At 40.5% G+C, this 15,792-nt stretch overlaps 1 protein-coding gene across 2 annotated transcripts in view; it reads left to right on the top strand.

The window, feature by feature from the left end:
* The window catches only part of PDSS2 (decaprenyl diphosphate synthase subunit 2), a 119,711-nt gene that overhangs the window by 42,482 nt on the left and 61,437 nt on the right, over nt 1-15,792 (top strand). For both annotated transcript variants that reach the window (XM_033055914.1, XM_033055915.1), the window contains exon 2: nt 6,499-6,630. In XM_033055914.1, coding sequence (XP_032911805.1) covers nt 6,499-6,630 — 132 coding nt within the window. The remainder of the gene's footprint in view (nt 1-6,498; nt 6,631-15,792) is intronic.

The following is a 15,792-nucleotide window of genomic DNA, read 5'->3' on the forward strand; positions in this document are numbered from 1 at the left end:
TAATGATGATGAGTCCCATCCCATTTTTCACAAGCCTGTTTTTCAAGTAAGGAAATTCCCCAAACCTCAATACTCATTTTCCATATGCAAAGAGATGTTTAGTTGTCCAAATCCAAGAATAAGTTTCTGAAACAAACATTTTCATCTGCAGCCTCTAGTGGGCTTTTGAGTTGAGATGGCATGTGGGTTGCAGAGCATCCTCTCTTCTATCATTTTCTGTAAGCTGTGTATTTAACTTGAATCCAAATTTTAAATTCTGTTATCTCCATGTGAAGGAAGTTTGTCTCCTCTCCCTTTCTGAATCATACTCAAAGCCATGCCATGACAAGGCTGATTCTCCTTTACAGGTCTGGTCGTGGAAATTGCAATGGGCCAGGGTTTTTAATGTGTTCTGGAGAGATATGCAGAAGGATAGTTAATAAATACTTGAAACTTGAGTGGCAGGTGAAAAGAAGTTGCTATAGATTGCTGTTAGCACATTCTAAATGTATAACTTTGAATGCTCTCAGTATTTAAATATATGTATGTTTGAGTGTGATCAAACGGTCAGATGGTGAATTCCATGACTCAGATATGCACATCAATAATACAGTGGTTTAACATCCATTTAAAAAATGAGTATGTCAGAGAGTTTTCTCTTATTTACTTCTGACAAGTCATTAATAAAGCAAATTGGATAAAAGCCCTGAGGCTGGTATTTCTTGCATTTCTAATAAGGAAGCCAAGAATCTTGCCAAGTAGCTCCATACCTTACTTCTAGTGATAGCTATAGAATTGTCTGTTATAATTAATTTCGAAAAAATGAGTTGTGTTATTTTTTAAATGTACCTACACCTGTAACTATGAGTGCATCCTGATAACCCCTCTATATTGAGCAAAACGGACGGTACTTTCCTGAGATGTTACAGACTGAAAACTCTGTTTATATTGTCACATCTGGGATTGTCAGTCTGAATTGAGGGGTTTCTTTTTCAGAATAGTTTCTAATTTAGCCTAAAACTAGCCTGGGCTTTCAAGGACACTATATTATGCTTATAAATCTTCTTCATCAGTGTAATTGATTTTGGTTGTGTTAGAGACTTTCCCAGCTGCTTTCTATTAGAGTTGTGTGAAGAGATAATTTTTTCCCCTTCCTTTTGTTCAACAGCTGAAGAGGGGAAGGTAGAGGAGTGGAATTCCTCTCTGTTTTCCTTTCCCTTGTTAACTACAGGGTGCTTGTGTATGGCCTGAAATAAAACAATTGATATTGTCAGTGGGACACCTTCAACAGAATGCATGGAAAGGAAGGGTAAAAGTCAGCAGAGGAGATGAGGAGGACAGTGATCTGTCCACTTCAGCCCCTACCAGCAGTCCTGTGACCACCAAACATGCCTGGGTGGGGTGGAGGGGCTCCTGTGGGCTAATTGATGAGAAGGCTGAAAACTCCACAGCTCCTGCTTACTTGGGTCATGAGCAGAACGTTTGGGAAATGGTAACAACGTTTATCTAAACATCTAACCCCTTTTTGTCCTCCCAAAATACCTTATCACATGAGTTTTGTTGGGAAATTTGTTCTGCGTTCTTCATGATTTAATTTGAATTAGCACTAGTACCCATGAGTATGGTCTCTTCTGCTATACCCACATGCAAAGCCAGTTGACTTTACAGTTACCTGTGCAGGGTGGTTTTTGCTGCCTTTTGGTGTCATGAAATTACCCTTATGTCCAGCTCATCCTTGCTGTTATAGTTGCCATGTTTCCTCTTAGTTAAAATTCACAGTTTAATATAATGAAAAAATGTGCTAGAAAGGTAGTTTTGTCTCATGCAAATGATTTTAAAATCTTTGTGGTATTTAAATATTTCATCACAAATGACACTTGCAATGAATAGCAGATTTTTATTTTAATAAAAGTGTAAATTTCCGATGGAGTTAAACCCGGTGGTTATCAGAGGTTGAAATTCCCCTGCAATAGCTGCTTTGTGTGGAGCAATACACAAAGCACTAAGTGAAATGTTTGCTTGATTTATTCTGCGCAGCAGACGGACCCTGGTAGTAGGAGGTGTAATTTGCAGTGCATTAGCTATTAGCCAGTGTCACTGCCTGCGTGGGTGGTGTGAGTGTCTTGTGCGTGTGCACTGTCACACCGCGCATGTGTCAGAGCCTGGTGCGTCTCCCCTCTGCTGTGGGATGGATTTTTTTTTTTTTGTGAATGCTGTGCTGTATTTAAAACTGCGAATCTGCCAGTTTTCAACTGGGTTACTCTGTCACGCAGATGATATCTCGAGTAAATGCCTCTCCCCCAAATTCTGAATTCTGAAATGGAATCGTAGAGGTGTTTGACTTCCCTACCTTTTTCTGGTATGCAGTCCCCCGAGGATGAAGTATGGCATTTGCAGATACCCAGCCTGTAAACTTAAGAGGAAGCAAAATTGTGCTAATGGTTGAGGGGTTTTTTTTGGGTACCCTATGCATGCACTTGTGTTGTTCAGCAGAGGTTTTCCAAAAGAGTGTCAGCTTGATGTATCTTTTTCTGTGTGCACAATTTCACTTGGGTTGCTTTTAGTTCACTTTTTTCCCTGGAGGCACCTGTCTCCTGCCACATACCCATCAAGACTAATTGCACCATCTGGAAGACTTTCGTGTTACTGTTACTTGTGCAGGATATCTCTGGGGAGTGTAATTCAGAATGTGAATGTGACCCCTGAAGCCATGTCAAGTAGCTGCAGTAGTTCCTAGTGTCTAAAGGATGATCACCGGAGGCTTTATTTGTTTCAAGTCTAATGCAGTTTGCTTTAGTGTGGATATGTTACATGTCAGTAACACAACATGTTTTGAAAATGGAGTTAAACTTTGACTACTGGTTTGGTAATTCATAGAAAATCCTGTTAAAATTACATCCAAACCATATGTAACGTAGAGGCTGTATGATTAGGTGTAGCAATGATAGACATATTGCTCCTTATTACTTGATTTTTCTGTTCTGTTCTTCCCCCCACCCACAGCTGCTCTTTTCATTAAAAATTTCCTGCTAAGAATGTAAGATATTCATTGCTAGTGGTGTTGCAAACCCCCTGAACAGCCCACAGCGCTTGCTTTTGCTATTGCTACAGATTGGGTATTTTCAACACAGGTAATTTCCTTCTCTTCCTCACCTAGTCTGAATCAGGTAAAAGTGCTTCACTTGTAGTGTCTGTCTAGGCAGTGGTTTATTTAAAGTCCAGTGCTCTATGATCCTGTTATGAACACTTTTTATGTCTACTTTTGTAACATCCTGTCACTTGACAAGCTGTAGAGCACTGGGCATGAAAAAGCAAACGGTTCTGATTGTTCAGAGTATCACTGTAATTTGCTAACTTTTTTTAAGTGTTATTCAGTTCTCATGATATCTCTGCCTTTAGTAATACATTCTGGTTTTACCACATATATATGTGAAAAAGCAATGTTTTTCCTAAAACCACTTTTCTCTAAAAATGATAGAGTTTTAAATAGTATTGAGGAAATACGTTTTAATTCAGTCACATCATCTGTATAACTTCTGTTGTTGTGTGTAATGTGGTCAAGTGAAGTTCAAGTCAGAGAAGTATATTCATTATATGTACTTTCTGTCTTTTTCCTGGGTAGTTTAATGTTCGTTGTGGCTGTGACTTTGGAAGTCTATAGAGTTTTAAATGTCAATGCCTTGGCTGAATTCTGTTAAGTGTATATTGGAGCTTGATAAGAAACAAATTATGTATTTGTGTTTGGTAAGAATAGAAATACGCAGGTTACAAATTCACAGAATGCTGAAGGCAAGCAGCTGTCCCCCTCCTCCTTAAAATCCCTCACTATGTGTACCCAGTAAACAAAATAGAGGTGCATGTCACGTGTCCATAGTGCTCCTGCCCTTGAGCAAAGGTCTGAGTAGTGCAGTCATTCATGGGTTTGAGTGGCTGGGATGTACTAAGGGACTGAACTAAAAAAAAAGAATGTCTGCGTTGGGAAGTTACAATAATTTCACAAATACAAGCCGCACCATTTTGACTAAAATTTTGCTCCCACACCGGAAATGCGGCTTACACTCAGGAGTGGCTAATATGTGAATAATTTTCTGACATTTACAACCCCGGAAGTGCCAGCCAGGGTGCTGAGCTGAGCACCTGCCAGTAAAACCCAGGATTTGGTGATTGTTACAAATTGGTTACTGTGTTGTGCAGCGGGTGGGGCCAGCTTGGTGCCGGCAGCGCGGGGGTGGGGAGGGAAGCGGGGGGCTCCCTCCTTCAGGCAGGGGAGAGGCGGGGGGCTCTGTGCTGACATCCCCACAGCTCGGGGAGGAGGCGGGGGCTCCGTGCTGCCATCCCCACGGCCCATGGGGTAAGCGGGGGGCTCCTGTCCCTGCCTGCCACGGCAGGAACGGGCAGGCTCCTTCCCCTCCTGCCTTGGCCGCCGCGGGTGTCGGCGGGCTCCGTCCCTGCCTGCCATCACGGGGCAGTGCCAGGCCGGAGTGAGCGAGCCCAGTGGCAGCGGCGGCCGGCCCCAAGCAGCCCCGCCGAGTGGCCCTACCGAGCTGGGCCGCCTGGCCCCGTCGGCAGCCCCGAGTGGGCCAAGCCTGCCCAGCCCGAGCCGAGCCAGTAAACCCCGCCCTGCCGCCGTTCTGTTAGTATTTGGCAACTTTGTTGCACACGGGTCCTCGCTACGAACGACAGAGCGGCTTATAATCAGGTGCGGCTTATTTATGGACAAAAAACAAAATGTTTGCCAACACCTGGAGATGCGGCTTATAGTCAGTGCGGCTTGTATTCGTGAAATTACTGTATATAGAATCTCCCTGCTTGTTCTGGTCAGGGTTGCTGTGAGCATGGGGCTCACTGGGCACAACTGACCCGTGAAGGGTGGGCCAGCCTGCAGGTGAAGCAAAGAGGATGTGGGCAGATTATAAAGGCACAGAAGTCATGGCCTCATTTGGCTAGTTAGATCTCACCAGATCTAAAAGTGTTGTGGGCTGTGGTAAAAAGCCATACTGGCCTCCTCTTATCTTCATTGATCATGGCATTTGTAGGGTGTAGTTTTTGTAGCACTTGCTGCTGCACTGAATGGGAGCTTGGGCATCTCTGGAAGGAGGAGTATTAGCCTGGAGTCGGGTGTATGAGTGTGGATGTGAAGATCAATCCTAGAAGTTGATTAGCACCAGCTACGTGGATGGTCCTGCTCATTCTTCTCTGAGCATAGTTCAGACCGTTTCCTCATCACTGTAAAACAGGATGTAAAGACTGAAGAAATCATTTTATTTGCAGTAGCACAGGAACTTTCACAGAGAAAGGTGCTATTTAAATGATTCTTCTACATGTATATGTGTCTGTGTTCATTAAGTAGTGTACAGGAGGTGCACTTCACTGTGAAGTGTACACGTAATGACAAAAGTCCAAATGAAACTTTAAATTGCATCCACTCTTTTCTTTATTGAAACATACTTGCAAGATCAACATCCTAGATTTTTTCTCCTTCAACTGATGTAAAGACAGTTCTGTCTTGGCTTCCTTCAGTTATTAGGGCTAAAATTATACTCTGGGATAAAATGAGTTAATGTACTTAGGAATTTGTGATGTAGTTCTTCATGTGATTTATTTAACAAATATTTAGATGATATCAGAAATATAGGTTCTTATTTATTGGAAATTAGTTTACAAATTTAATAGCATCTGGAGTGTATTATCCTTTTGTCTAGCTATTTAGCTGTGTTGATGAATGCAGGAAGTAGAAAGCAAGGACAGGAAGAATACAACTGGAGATACTGCAGTCAAGAAGAAAAGCTAAACTCACTTTAAAACAAATTAACTTTGGCGATATTATATCTAAATGGTCATTTGGAATTGCTCTCAACAAATATGATTTTGGGGACAATTTTTTTCTGACCCCAAATTTAAAGTTGTAGCATTTGAAACAGTTTTTTTGTTTAAACCAGCTCATTTCTACTTCATTTCTCTCAAATTATTATTGTACGTATTCCATCAGTTTCTGCATTTTCATTATTTTCCTACTACAGTTAGACCTTTTTTATGTAATCTGCCCTTTGCTCGCAACCACGGAACAGTTTCCTGTCAGCAGGTTATAGACTTTGGCTGTACCTTTCCTCCTTTGCCTTTCTTCTCATGAAGTAGGAGCTTCTTTTGACTTTCTTTTTTTGTACATCAGAAAAGAAACTGAAAGCTCTTATGTTCCTGTTATAGTAGAGTACATTGAATTACTCTGAAATACTCTTATAATGACATGAAGTGCAAGAGACATGCTCTTCCTTGAAAATAATCAAGATTTAATTCAATCTTGAATACTTGCTTTTCTCTGCAATAGTAGGATTTCATTATGTCAGGTAAAGGATGACAGAAGATCATGACCCATAATTGCAACTTATTTCCCTGCTAACGTAAATATTAAAGACGTAATGGATGGTTCCTGAGGTCTAAGTATTTTTTTCCACTTTGGTACAATCAGTGAACATGGATTGTGAAAATATGCCTTTTTTTTTTTTCTTTTTCCTGTTTTAGGGGTTTTGTGTACGATAGCCGAAACAATTTACAGATGCGAGGTTTGGTCGTACTGCTTATTTCCAAAGCTGCTGGACCCAGCACAGCAGAACTCTCTTTCCAGCACGACATGGTCAGTGGAATTTATTCCAGGTATGTAGTATGATATGCTAAGGTATATTTGATGGTGGTATCAAACTGGCCTGTTCACCTCTGAAGGAAAATCAGTACTTACCTAATCACAAAGCTTTGTTCATCAGGTTTATTAAAAACTTTCCACAGTGAAAACCATTTTCTGCTCTTTGTATTTTGTATCTTAATTGTGGATTTTGGGCACAACCAAATTGAAAACATTTGGGTCAAGATAGTTGAAAGTTTATGTTAAGAGGTAGTCCGAATAAATGCTAGAAAATATTTTTAAATAGAGTGTTTTCATTCTTGTTTCCTCCAGTGTTGTTTGGGTACACCTGTTTACTAGAAATTTCAGTGAGATACTAGCCTTGTGGGATACCAGTTGGTTTCACTGAGCACAGAAGTTTTTGTATAGCCTGTTTGGAGGGTGTTCTCCCAAGCAGCAGCAGTGTAGAATAAAGTTCTTACCTCCCACATGTCACAGCAGATTTACTGAGCCTACCATTATGGCTCTGTAGACTCTCACTGAGATATTTCAGCTCCACTGAGTTCCCAAATACTTTTGAAGCTTTTAAACTAAATTTCTTTATACTAGTAACAGCAGTAATGAAAATTAGTGGTTGCTTACCTTTGTATATTTGATAGTGAATTATTCCATTGAAGTAAGTAATGACATATTTTGAAAAATTGTAAAATTTTAATTTTTTAAAATCCTTTTGAAAAATTGTGTGTTGCTTTGTTGAGGAAACAAAACTGTTGTATGTTTTTTTAATTGTGTTTCTGATCTCTGTATATACTAAATGAAGATGATACAAGCTTAGTAAGATGTGTACATCCTGATTTGTTTCAAAATGCAGAGGTAGTATCATAGAATTGGAAAGACCAAACAAATAAAAATTTTAAAATAGGTGTAGTATCTTAAAATATCAGAGAAGGAAAATATATATTAATTAGTACAGGAACAAAAAACAATAATTAAGAAAAAGGACAAGGCTGTAAAGCAGGCTTGTTATGGAGAGCTGTATTGTCCCTTTAACTGTTTAATTCCATTCTTATTTTGTTTCATCCATAATGTACCCTTAAGGTTGTGAAACTTTTATATTTATATGCAAATGGTGCTACATGAAAGCATAATTCTAGTTAGTTAATTATGGCACAGGAGGTATTTTAGTTTGTTTTGTAAATGATTTTAAAAGTTTACCTTAAGCATGCCTCATAAAAGGAGAGAAAAAGCATTATTTTTTTTATAACTAAGTTCTCGAGTATGATGATTCTGACCATGGAGGTAAAGTTTGAGTATTTAAAGCTGCCGTTGGGAAGGTGACTAGTGGAAGTATTCATTAAGGAGCAAATAAGACCTTGAATTAATAATGAGCCATTTGGTGTAAATGGACATCATTGGAAGGATGCCAGTTCAACCAGCTGAAAATCTAGCCTAATAATCTAAGTTTGAGCAAGTCAATAGCCATTAGAATATCTAGTTTAGTTACAAAGGGATGCCAAAAATGAAGCAGTTTTGAATATGCCCACACAAGTTCACTTAAGGTTCATTGCTGTCTGAAAAAGTGATGACTGTGGAGTTGTTAATTTAAATGGATTTTCAATGACACTTTATGTCCTGCAGCATGGTGTAAATACAAGCAAACATGCCACTGCACTATTTCATTTTGTGTCGTAATGGTTGGTACTTGCCCTCTACTGAAGTTACTGTGGGCTTTGGCTTTGAAGTTCCTTATTTCAGGTACTTTTCCAACTGCACTTATTTAAATACGACTCTAATTTCTGATTTCCATTTCTCTGTTGTATATAGCTAAGAGAATAGGCAACTTGTAATGTTGTGCTCTTAGAGGGTTTTTGTGATATTTTTAACATGTATTACAAATAATGTCTTACAAACTGCCCTCTCCTGAAGATGAACAAAAGGATGTTGTTTTCCATTACTGCATTTTTGTCTGCTGTCTTGGTTACAGTATAATTATGTACAACTTGTATATATTGGACATATATATCAAAGGCAAAGTATATCCCTCCCTCAGTGATATGAAGTGAAAAAATATGCTTAATCCTTTATTTCTTATATCTCTCCAGCTTTGGATAGTATTTTTTGGAAATAGATTCTTACAGATTTTCAGCTCAGCTGTAATCTATACAGCTCTTATTGTTGCCATGCCATATAATTACTTCATCTTTATATATAATGTTTTACTGGAAATATTATTTCTGGCACAGTAATGAGCATCTTCACTGCCTGATACTTACATGCTGTGAGCATTATATTGTGGACTATTAGCTGGGATATGGCTCACTTGATTTTAGGATACTTAGTAGTGATTAATTAATTGCATTTCTGAAATCTGAGCATGAGCTAAGTTGTTCCAGTACTTGTCAGCAACTGCACCAGCTCAGTCTTTCTTTTCCCAGTGTTTGTGTTGGAACCAGTTCTTGTGCTGTATTTAAATACTTGGTCCTGCAGTAGATAGCCAGGTTACATCAGTCCTGGTACTACACTAAATGTACAATCTGTAACCAGGAAGATGTAACACTGTGATAACCATTTAACTTTAAAAAAACCACAAAAAACCGCAGTGGACATTTTCATCCTGGAATTTGGCACGTTCTGCATAACATCTTCTCACTATTTCATATTCTTAAATCACAATAAAGCAATACAAAAAATAAAATTAAAACAGAAATATACTGAGAGCTGAATTTGGAATAGAAAAAAAATTATCCTATTCTCTTGTTCTCTAGATATGTCAATTCAAGGGACAATTGACCTAAATGTATAGAAATAGATCATTTAGCTTCCTAGCTGGCATCTGTTTTTCACTGGTACACAATGGAACAAAACCGATGCCTGCTACCAGAGAACAATCTTTTCCAGAATAATGAGGATTACAATTTAGGTAGTTACAGGAGCAGGGCTAGTGTAGTTAAATGGTGCTGCCTCTGGCCAGCATTGCCTTCAGCTTTAGCACTTCATAATTTGCAAGAGTCGTGATCTGCCTGCATTAATTTGGGGCCGTGGGGGTCATTGTGTGCAAGGGTATCATAGTAACTGCTGGTTGCCTTATGAGCCATGCTGAAGATAAGGGAGGAAGTGTTATAAAAGCCTGCCTGGCATGCTTTACGCTGTACAGCCACCTCCCTGTCGTGTTGGCAGCAACCTCAGTTTATTCCTATTGGCAGGGAGAAGAACCTGGCTTTACTTCCAGCTCAGCACCAGTGATCCCAAAAGAGAATGAAGAGAAGTAGCAGCATGATAAACAGCTCAATTTCATCTGCTGGACAGATTTCCTAAATTAAAACTTTCTCCTGGTTTCTTAGCATTAAAGAAAATATTTCCTTGGCTTACAGAAGCATTGCAAATATAAGGATCAATTGTAGTGCTTACTACAGAATATGCAAACAGTATCATGTAAGATTTGATGTCATTGCCTGTACTCAAATAAAGCGTGCATCCCATATTCCCTTGAAACTCCTTACTCCTGTGCTAAAGAAGAAGCAGAACTCACATTTGGGTATAGGCAGAATCAAATTAACGATAATTTATCATGCTAATAGTATCAGAGAGTACCTCAGATGTGACACAGGAGGCTAGAGCTTCATAAGGGCTTTGAGATCCATTTCCTCACTGGTGATTAGTCTGACACTGCATTGCCTTCTCTCAGAGCAAAACTCACTTGGATAGTGAAGTGTGCAGCTTGCTGTTATTTTACTTTGCTGGTGGAAGTGAGGTTTGTAATTGAAACCCCAGGATCATGTGGTTTCTGAACACTGACAGCATTATGCTTCATGGTGGTGCTACATTCTCACAGTTGAAGATACCAAGACTGGCTTGGGTCCTCTCTCAAAGTACCCAAAGGGGTATCTTTTTCTACTCAAGTCTGACATTGCCAGACACTATTGCCTGGGGACTGAGGGATCTCTTTGGCTTTATACTGAGTAATGACATAGCCTATGTATTGCAGCTTGAAGTGCAAGTGACACCGAAGAGCAAATTTGGGCCTTTTCTTCAGCTCTAAGTATCCTTGGCTGTAACACAACAAGTTATTTTCTTCTCTCTGTTTTGTCTTTTTTTTCCCCTGTTAGTGCTGATTTTAAAAATACCCTCTACTATTGACATTCATTGAGTCAGCTCTGCTGATTTCCTTGGATGCTTGTCAGAGGTTTAAAACAATCCTTTTTTCGGTCAAATCTGCCTGTGCATTCACACGCTGGGTGGATCCTATGGTCATTGACAAGCAAAGACCTTTTAATCAATATGGAATATTGAAGTAGGACCATAGAAAGTACTATTTCAGTTCTGTACTAAAACCTGCTTGGAAGAGTGGTGGCAATGCTGTAGTGACAAGAATCATGAACATAGATTCCTTTTTCTGAGTCTTTCAGTAATTATTTTGGAATCAGCATTGATGCTGCTTCCAGTAAAAACCCAGTTTAAGAGTAAATTGGCAGCAGGTGCCGATTCCCACCTTCCTATGGTGGTGGGTCTTTTGCTTGTCATGTTCCAATACTAAGTCGTCCTGAGTACCCTTTTTTTGGAGGTGCACACACACAAACAGAGGTCACAGAATGATTTCACATGCTCTTTGTCATTGTGGCCATATCACAGTCATCTTGTTCTAACCTACTCTAAGGAACACTTAAAACTTAAATCCAGATCTTAACCAGAGGATTCATTCACCCTTAGGTTTCTTTTTGTGTGCCTAAGTCAGAGGGTAAGTCTGTTTCTAAGGACTGTAAGGACAGAGGACACACAGCTCTGTCCCTGGCTTTCTTCCAGCTTCTTGCTCAACATGAAAACAAAGCTTTGCCTTAACAGGTGATAATAATGATGTGTTTTAAACAGATGAGTGAGTATTCTTCCCCTGGCCTGTAGCCTCAGCTTTGTGTCTGATGCTGTCATTGGTGTGCATTCATGACTATGGAGCTCACAAGTGGCTATGTTGATGTTGGCATAATTTAGCCTGTTAGGTGTCTTTATGGTCATTTGACAGTTGAAGTATCCAAAGAACTTTCCATCCCAAGATTTTCAGAATTAGAAATGGCAACTCTGTCAAGGCCTACTTTAAGGAACACAAGCATAAAAGTCTTGTCTATCTTAGGGATATGCCACAGTGTACTAGGGACAAATTGCTGTGTATTAATGGGGACACTAGGAATCTCTTCTATTTTTCTCAGGTGACAGCTCACCATCTGCAGCTCTATCTGTTCTTCTCCAAAACCCATGCCATGGCAGCCATAACAGAGGTGATGCTGTGCTTGTTGCGTTATGCATGAGGAGCACTCAGGCTGCCTCCAGGGAATCCAAGCTTATGTGAATGATGATCCTTAAACAACTTCAGTCTGCAAAGATAAATATGGACTAGTGTAGTCAAAAGCTCAGAGGTAATATGCTGATTATAGTATGCTTTTGAGACTTGCAGTCTGCAAAAATATGCACAAATGAACATTGGTTGGTTGGCTTTACTTATGCCCGTGGTCTGGACTGCTGTAGGACTGCAATTTTATGGATGAGAAGGATCTGAAATGGCAATACTCTGCTTTATGTATTTAGCATAACAGCCTTATGAGGTGTGAGCACACCTTATCTGGAAATTGGGAAAATGTAAGAGGTGTTCCACGCTGAGTGAAAACAGAATAAATACTTCATGAAGATATGCACCTTTGGCTCTGCATTCCCTGAGAGCTCCAGTTATTGGCAAGTAGCTTCTGTCCTGTTCTTGTGAATGCAGCCAAACAGCTGAGAGATTCTAATGCTCAGGTGGCTGTTACATCTCCAGTCAGAGTAGATGGCTACAGTAGGAAAGAGCTGCCTTCTGCTTTAGGATCAGGTCAATGGTCTCTGGCAAAAGAGGTCCTTGATTGTGTAAAACTGTATCTTTACTTGCTCAGCTCACCCGTGAAGTTTTGTAAGCATATTCTTTCTACTGTAGACAAGTTTAAAGATGTTTGTAATTTTAAATAGTTGTTTAAATGCTTTCCAACTGGAATGTGTCTCCTCATTAATCTATATTTGATTATCTGTGGGATCTGTGGAAAGAAATTAGATAGTCCTCCTTTAAAAGAAAGAAAGGAAAAAACGTATTCATTACAAAACCTCCTAGCTAATTAACCATGGCAAACACGAGTAAATTTTGGTGAAGGTGGTGGGGTTTATTGTCTTGCTGGAGTATAAATGGCACTTAGAGGTTGCTTTGACCAGCTTGCTATTAAATTTTACAAAAGCCTTCTTTTTACCTTGTATAGTGTAGGTATATCTGTGGACAAATTCTCTTTGAGAGTTATTGTAAAAGGTAAAACACAAATGAAATAAAACCAAAGAAAGATTATACAAATTATTATTTCCTTACCTACAAAAATACAAAGAGCACAAGTGTGTGACTCTTCACCTTATTTCAGATCTTGCTCTTCTTTCAATTTCTGTACTCTGAGCTAGGATGTTAACTTCAGAGATTGGATTTGACTGTTTCTTACCTTGATATTTTCAAGTTAAAAAATGATTCCTAACTCTACAATGGACTTCTATCATGTGAAGAGTACTTTCATATTTGTAAGAAGTTGGAGTTTTTTTTTCATTACTACTTTTCTGGGTTTACTAGTGATGGAAACTAAATTAAATTTTCCTTGACCTGGTGCAATGCACAGGGAGTGGCTGTGAACCAAAGTTTGGGAGACCTCATGCTCTATTGCATCTATCCCTATCAATGACTGGTAAGTTGTGGTAGAACATGTTTAAACAAAATGAAAAGTAATAAATGAGAAAAACATAGTAAGACCAATAGTGTAAGTAGTGTGGTGTAGTGTATGGAACTCAAAACTCTAAGAAAGCAGAGGTGTGATGTAAGTATTGAGCCTGGGAGTTTTAGTACAGTGTAGCTGTTGCACTTTAAATTCACACTGGCTTAGTGCACAAAAGCCCTGGGTCTCAGCTGCAGATATTGCAGAGATTAATCTTATTAATGGAACTGCTAATTGGTGTTTGACTTCTAATTATAGTAACAATAGGCCATAACAATCAATCCTCACCTTTACTGGGGCACATTAGGACTCTTTATCATAAAAATGATTTCCTTTGGGACTTACTGTTCTTATTTCTATCTTCTGGAAGGCTGGCTTTCAGCAAAGGTACAGTATCCCAAGTAGCAAGTACTTTGGAAGCTTAGCTAATTAGTGGTAGAGAAAATGCATGGTTCTAAAATATTCAATATCTAAGTACATTAAGGAGTACAATGCTCTTGACAAAATTGTTTGAAAGATAATGGGAAAAGTATGTCAAAATATGAGCAATGATGTCTTTTATAATCTTTAAGAAATATATAATTTTGTCTCTCAGTCCTTGGTAGCTTTCCCATAGCTTTTAGTGAGAGGAAATCCAGTTATTCTAAATTATTTTGGTTTTTTTCTCTCCAGGATAAAGCCTGTGAGATTCATCATCTCATTTACAAGATGAGTCTCAAGAGATGAAAAGCACATACAACTTGATTACATATTCCTATTGATCATCTTCCATCCACAACAATAAAAATCAACTCCAGATACAAATCTAACAATATTACTAATTCATTACAACCAGTACTTTTCTTCATTAACTTTTATTGTTTTCAGCATACTTAGCATGTGCAAATACAGCAATTATATGTTGAATAAGAAAAAACCTTCTCCTTACATTGTAAAATAAATTAAAAGGCACTGCATTAGAGCTGATCAAAGACTGTTCAGAGATATAGGCTCAAATCTTGTTCAAAATAAGGCTTTATAGCACTAGGTAGCTGAGCAAGGTAAACTCAACATGTACATCACAAACTGTGTTTGGTTTCCATTTTAAAAAGGAAGTAATTTTCAGTGTCAGAGAAAGCATGGTAGGGATAGCTTACCTAGGAGAAGTTGTAATGTCACCTCTGTCTGTCTGTCCAGCCTTCCCTTTTCTTGGAGCTTGTTCCTCCTGCTGCTTGTGAAGCGAGAACTGGACTGCCATGATGTGTAGCATAGTATACAAAGCCAGAGCAGCATTGGTGGAATTCTGCAGTGGGTCTGGAGCAGCTGTGGGAGCAACAAAGCCCTGCTTTCACCTCAGTGGGAGCTTTTCAAAGAAAGGGCAAGTGACCTGTGGTCACAAGGCCTGGCACAGCCTCGCTGGGACATGGCATGGCCACACACCAGAGCACTTCACCAGGACTGTGTTTGCTGTAAAACCTTTCCCTTGCAACAGTTTTCTACTCACCATTTTTCACGTTTCCTTTACAAAAAATATAATAGTATTTAATGAAGAGAAACTTCTAACCATCATCTAAGTACAATCCAGTGCTGTGATGAAAGCACACAACAGCTTTGGGGGACTGCTTATCCATCAGAACTGTCACATCAATGTGACCCATTGCTTTACTCCAAGTTCCTAAATAACTATACCTATATAATTTATTTGTCTCAAAATATTTCCCTTGCTTTTCTACCTGCTGAAGTAACACCTATCCTCTTTCTGTCGTATTAACATCTCCCTTGACAAATTTTGCAATGCGGTTATCCAGTTTCAATACAAGTTTCTGCAATTCTTGGAAAATTGTAGCAATATGAGATTAAGTACAGTAATTTCACGACTATAAGGCGCACCCTTTTGACTAAAATCTCCCCCCAAAACCGGAAGTGCGCCTTATAGTCCGGTGCGCCTTATCTGATCTACAAAGTTGCGACATTTGCCACCCCGGAAGTGAAAGCCCGCGTGGGGCGGACCCGCCGGCATCGGGGCCTCCCCCGCGCGGGGCAGGGCGGGCCGTCCCCGCTGGCATCGGGGCCTCCCTCACGCGGGGCGGGGCGGGGCGGGCCGTCCCCACCGGCATCGGGGCCTCCCTCGCGCGGGGCGGGGCGAGGCGAGCCGTCCCCGCCGGCATCGGGGCCTCCCCCGCCGGCATCGGGGCCACCCTCGCGCGGGGTGGGGCGGGCCGTCCCCGCCGGCATCGGGGCCTCCCTCGCGCGGGGCCGGCCCGCCGACATTGGGACGGCTCCCTTGCGGGGGGTGTGAAAGCCGCAGGAATCGGATCGGCCGCCGTGCGGGGGGGGGGCGAAAGCCCCCGGAAGCACGGCGGCCGCCGCGCGGGGGGGGCGAAAGCCCCCGGAATCACGGCGGCCGCTGCGCGGGGGGGGGGCGAAAGCCCCCGGAATCACGGCGGCCGCCGCAGGGGG

This window comes from Catharus ustulatus, chromosome 3, assembly GCF_009819885.2.
Source record: "Catharus ustulatus isolate bCatUst1 chromosome 3, bCatUst1.pri.v2, whole genome shotgun sequence".
In the NCBI taxonomy this organism is placed as follows: Eukaryota; Metazoa; Chordata; class Aves; order Passeriformes; family Turdidae; genus Catharus; species Catharus ustulatus.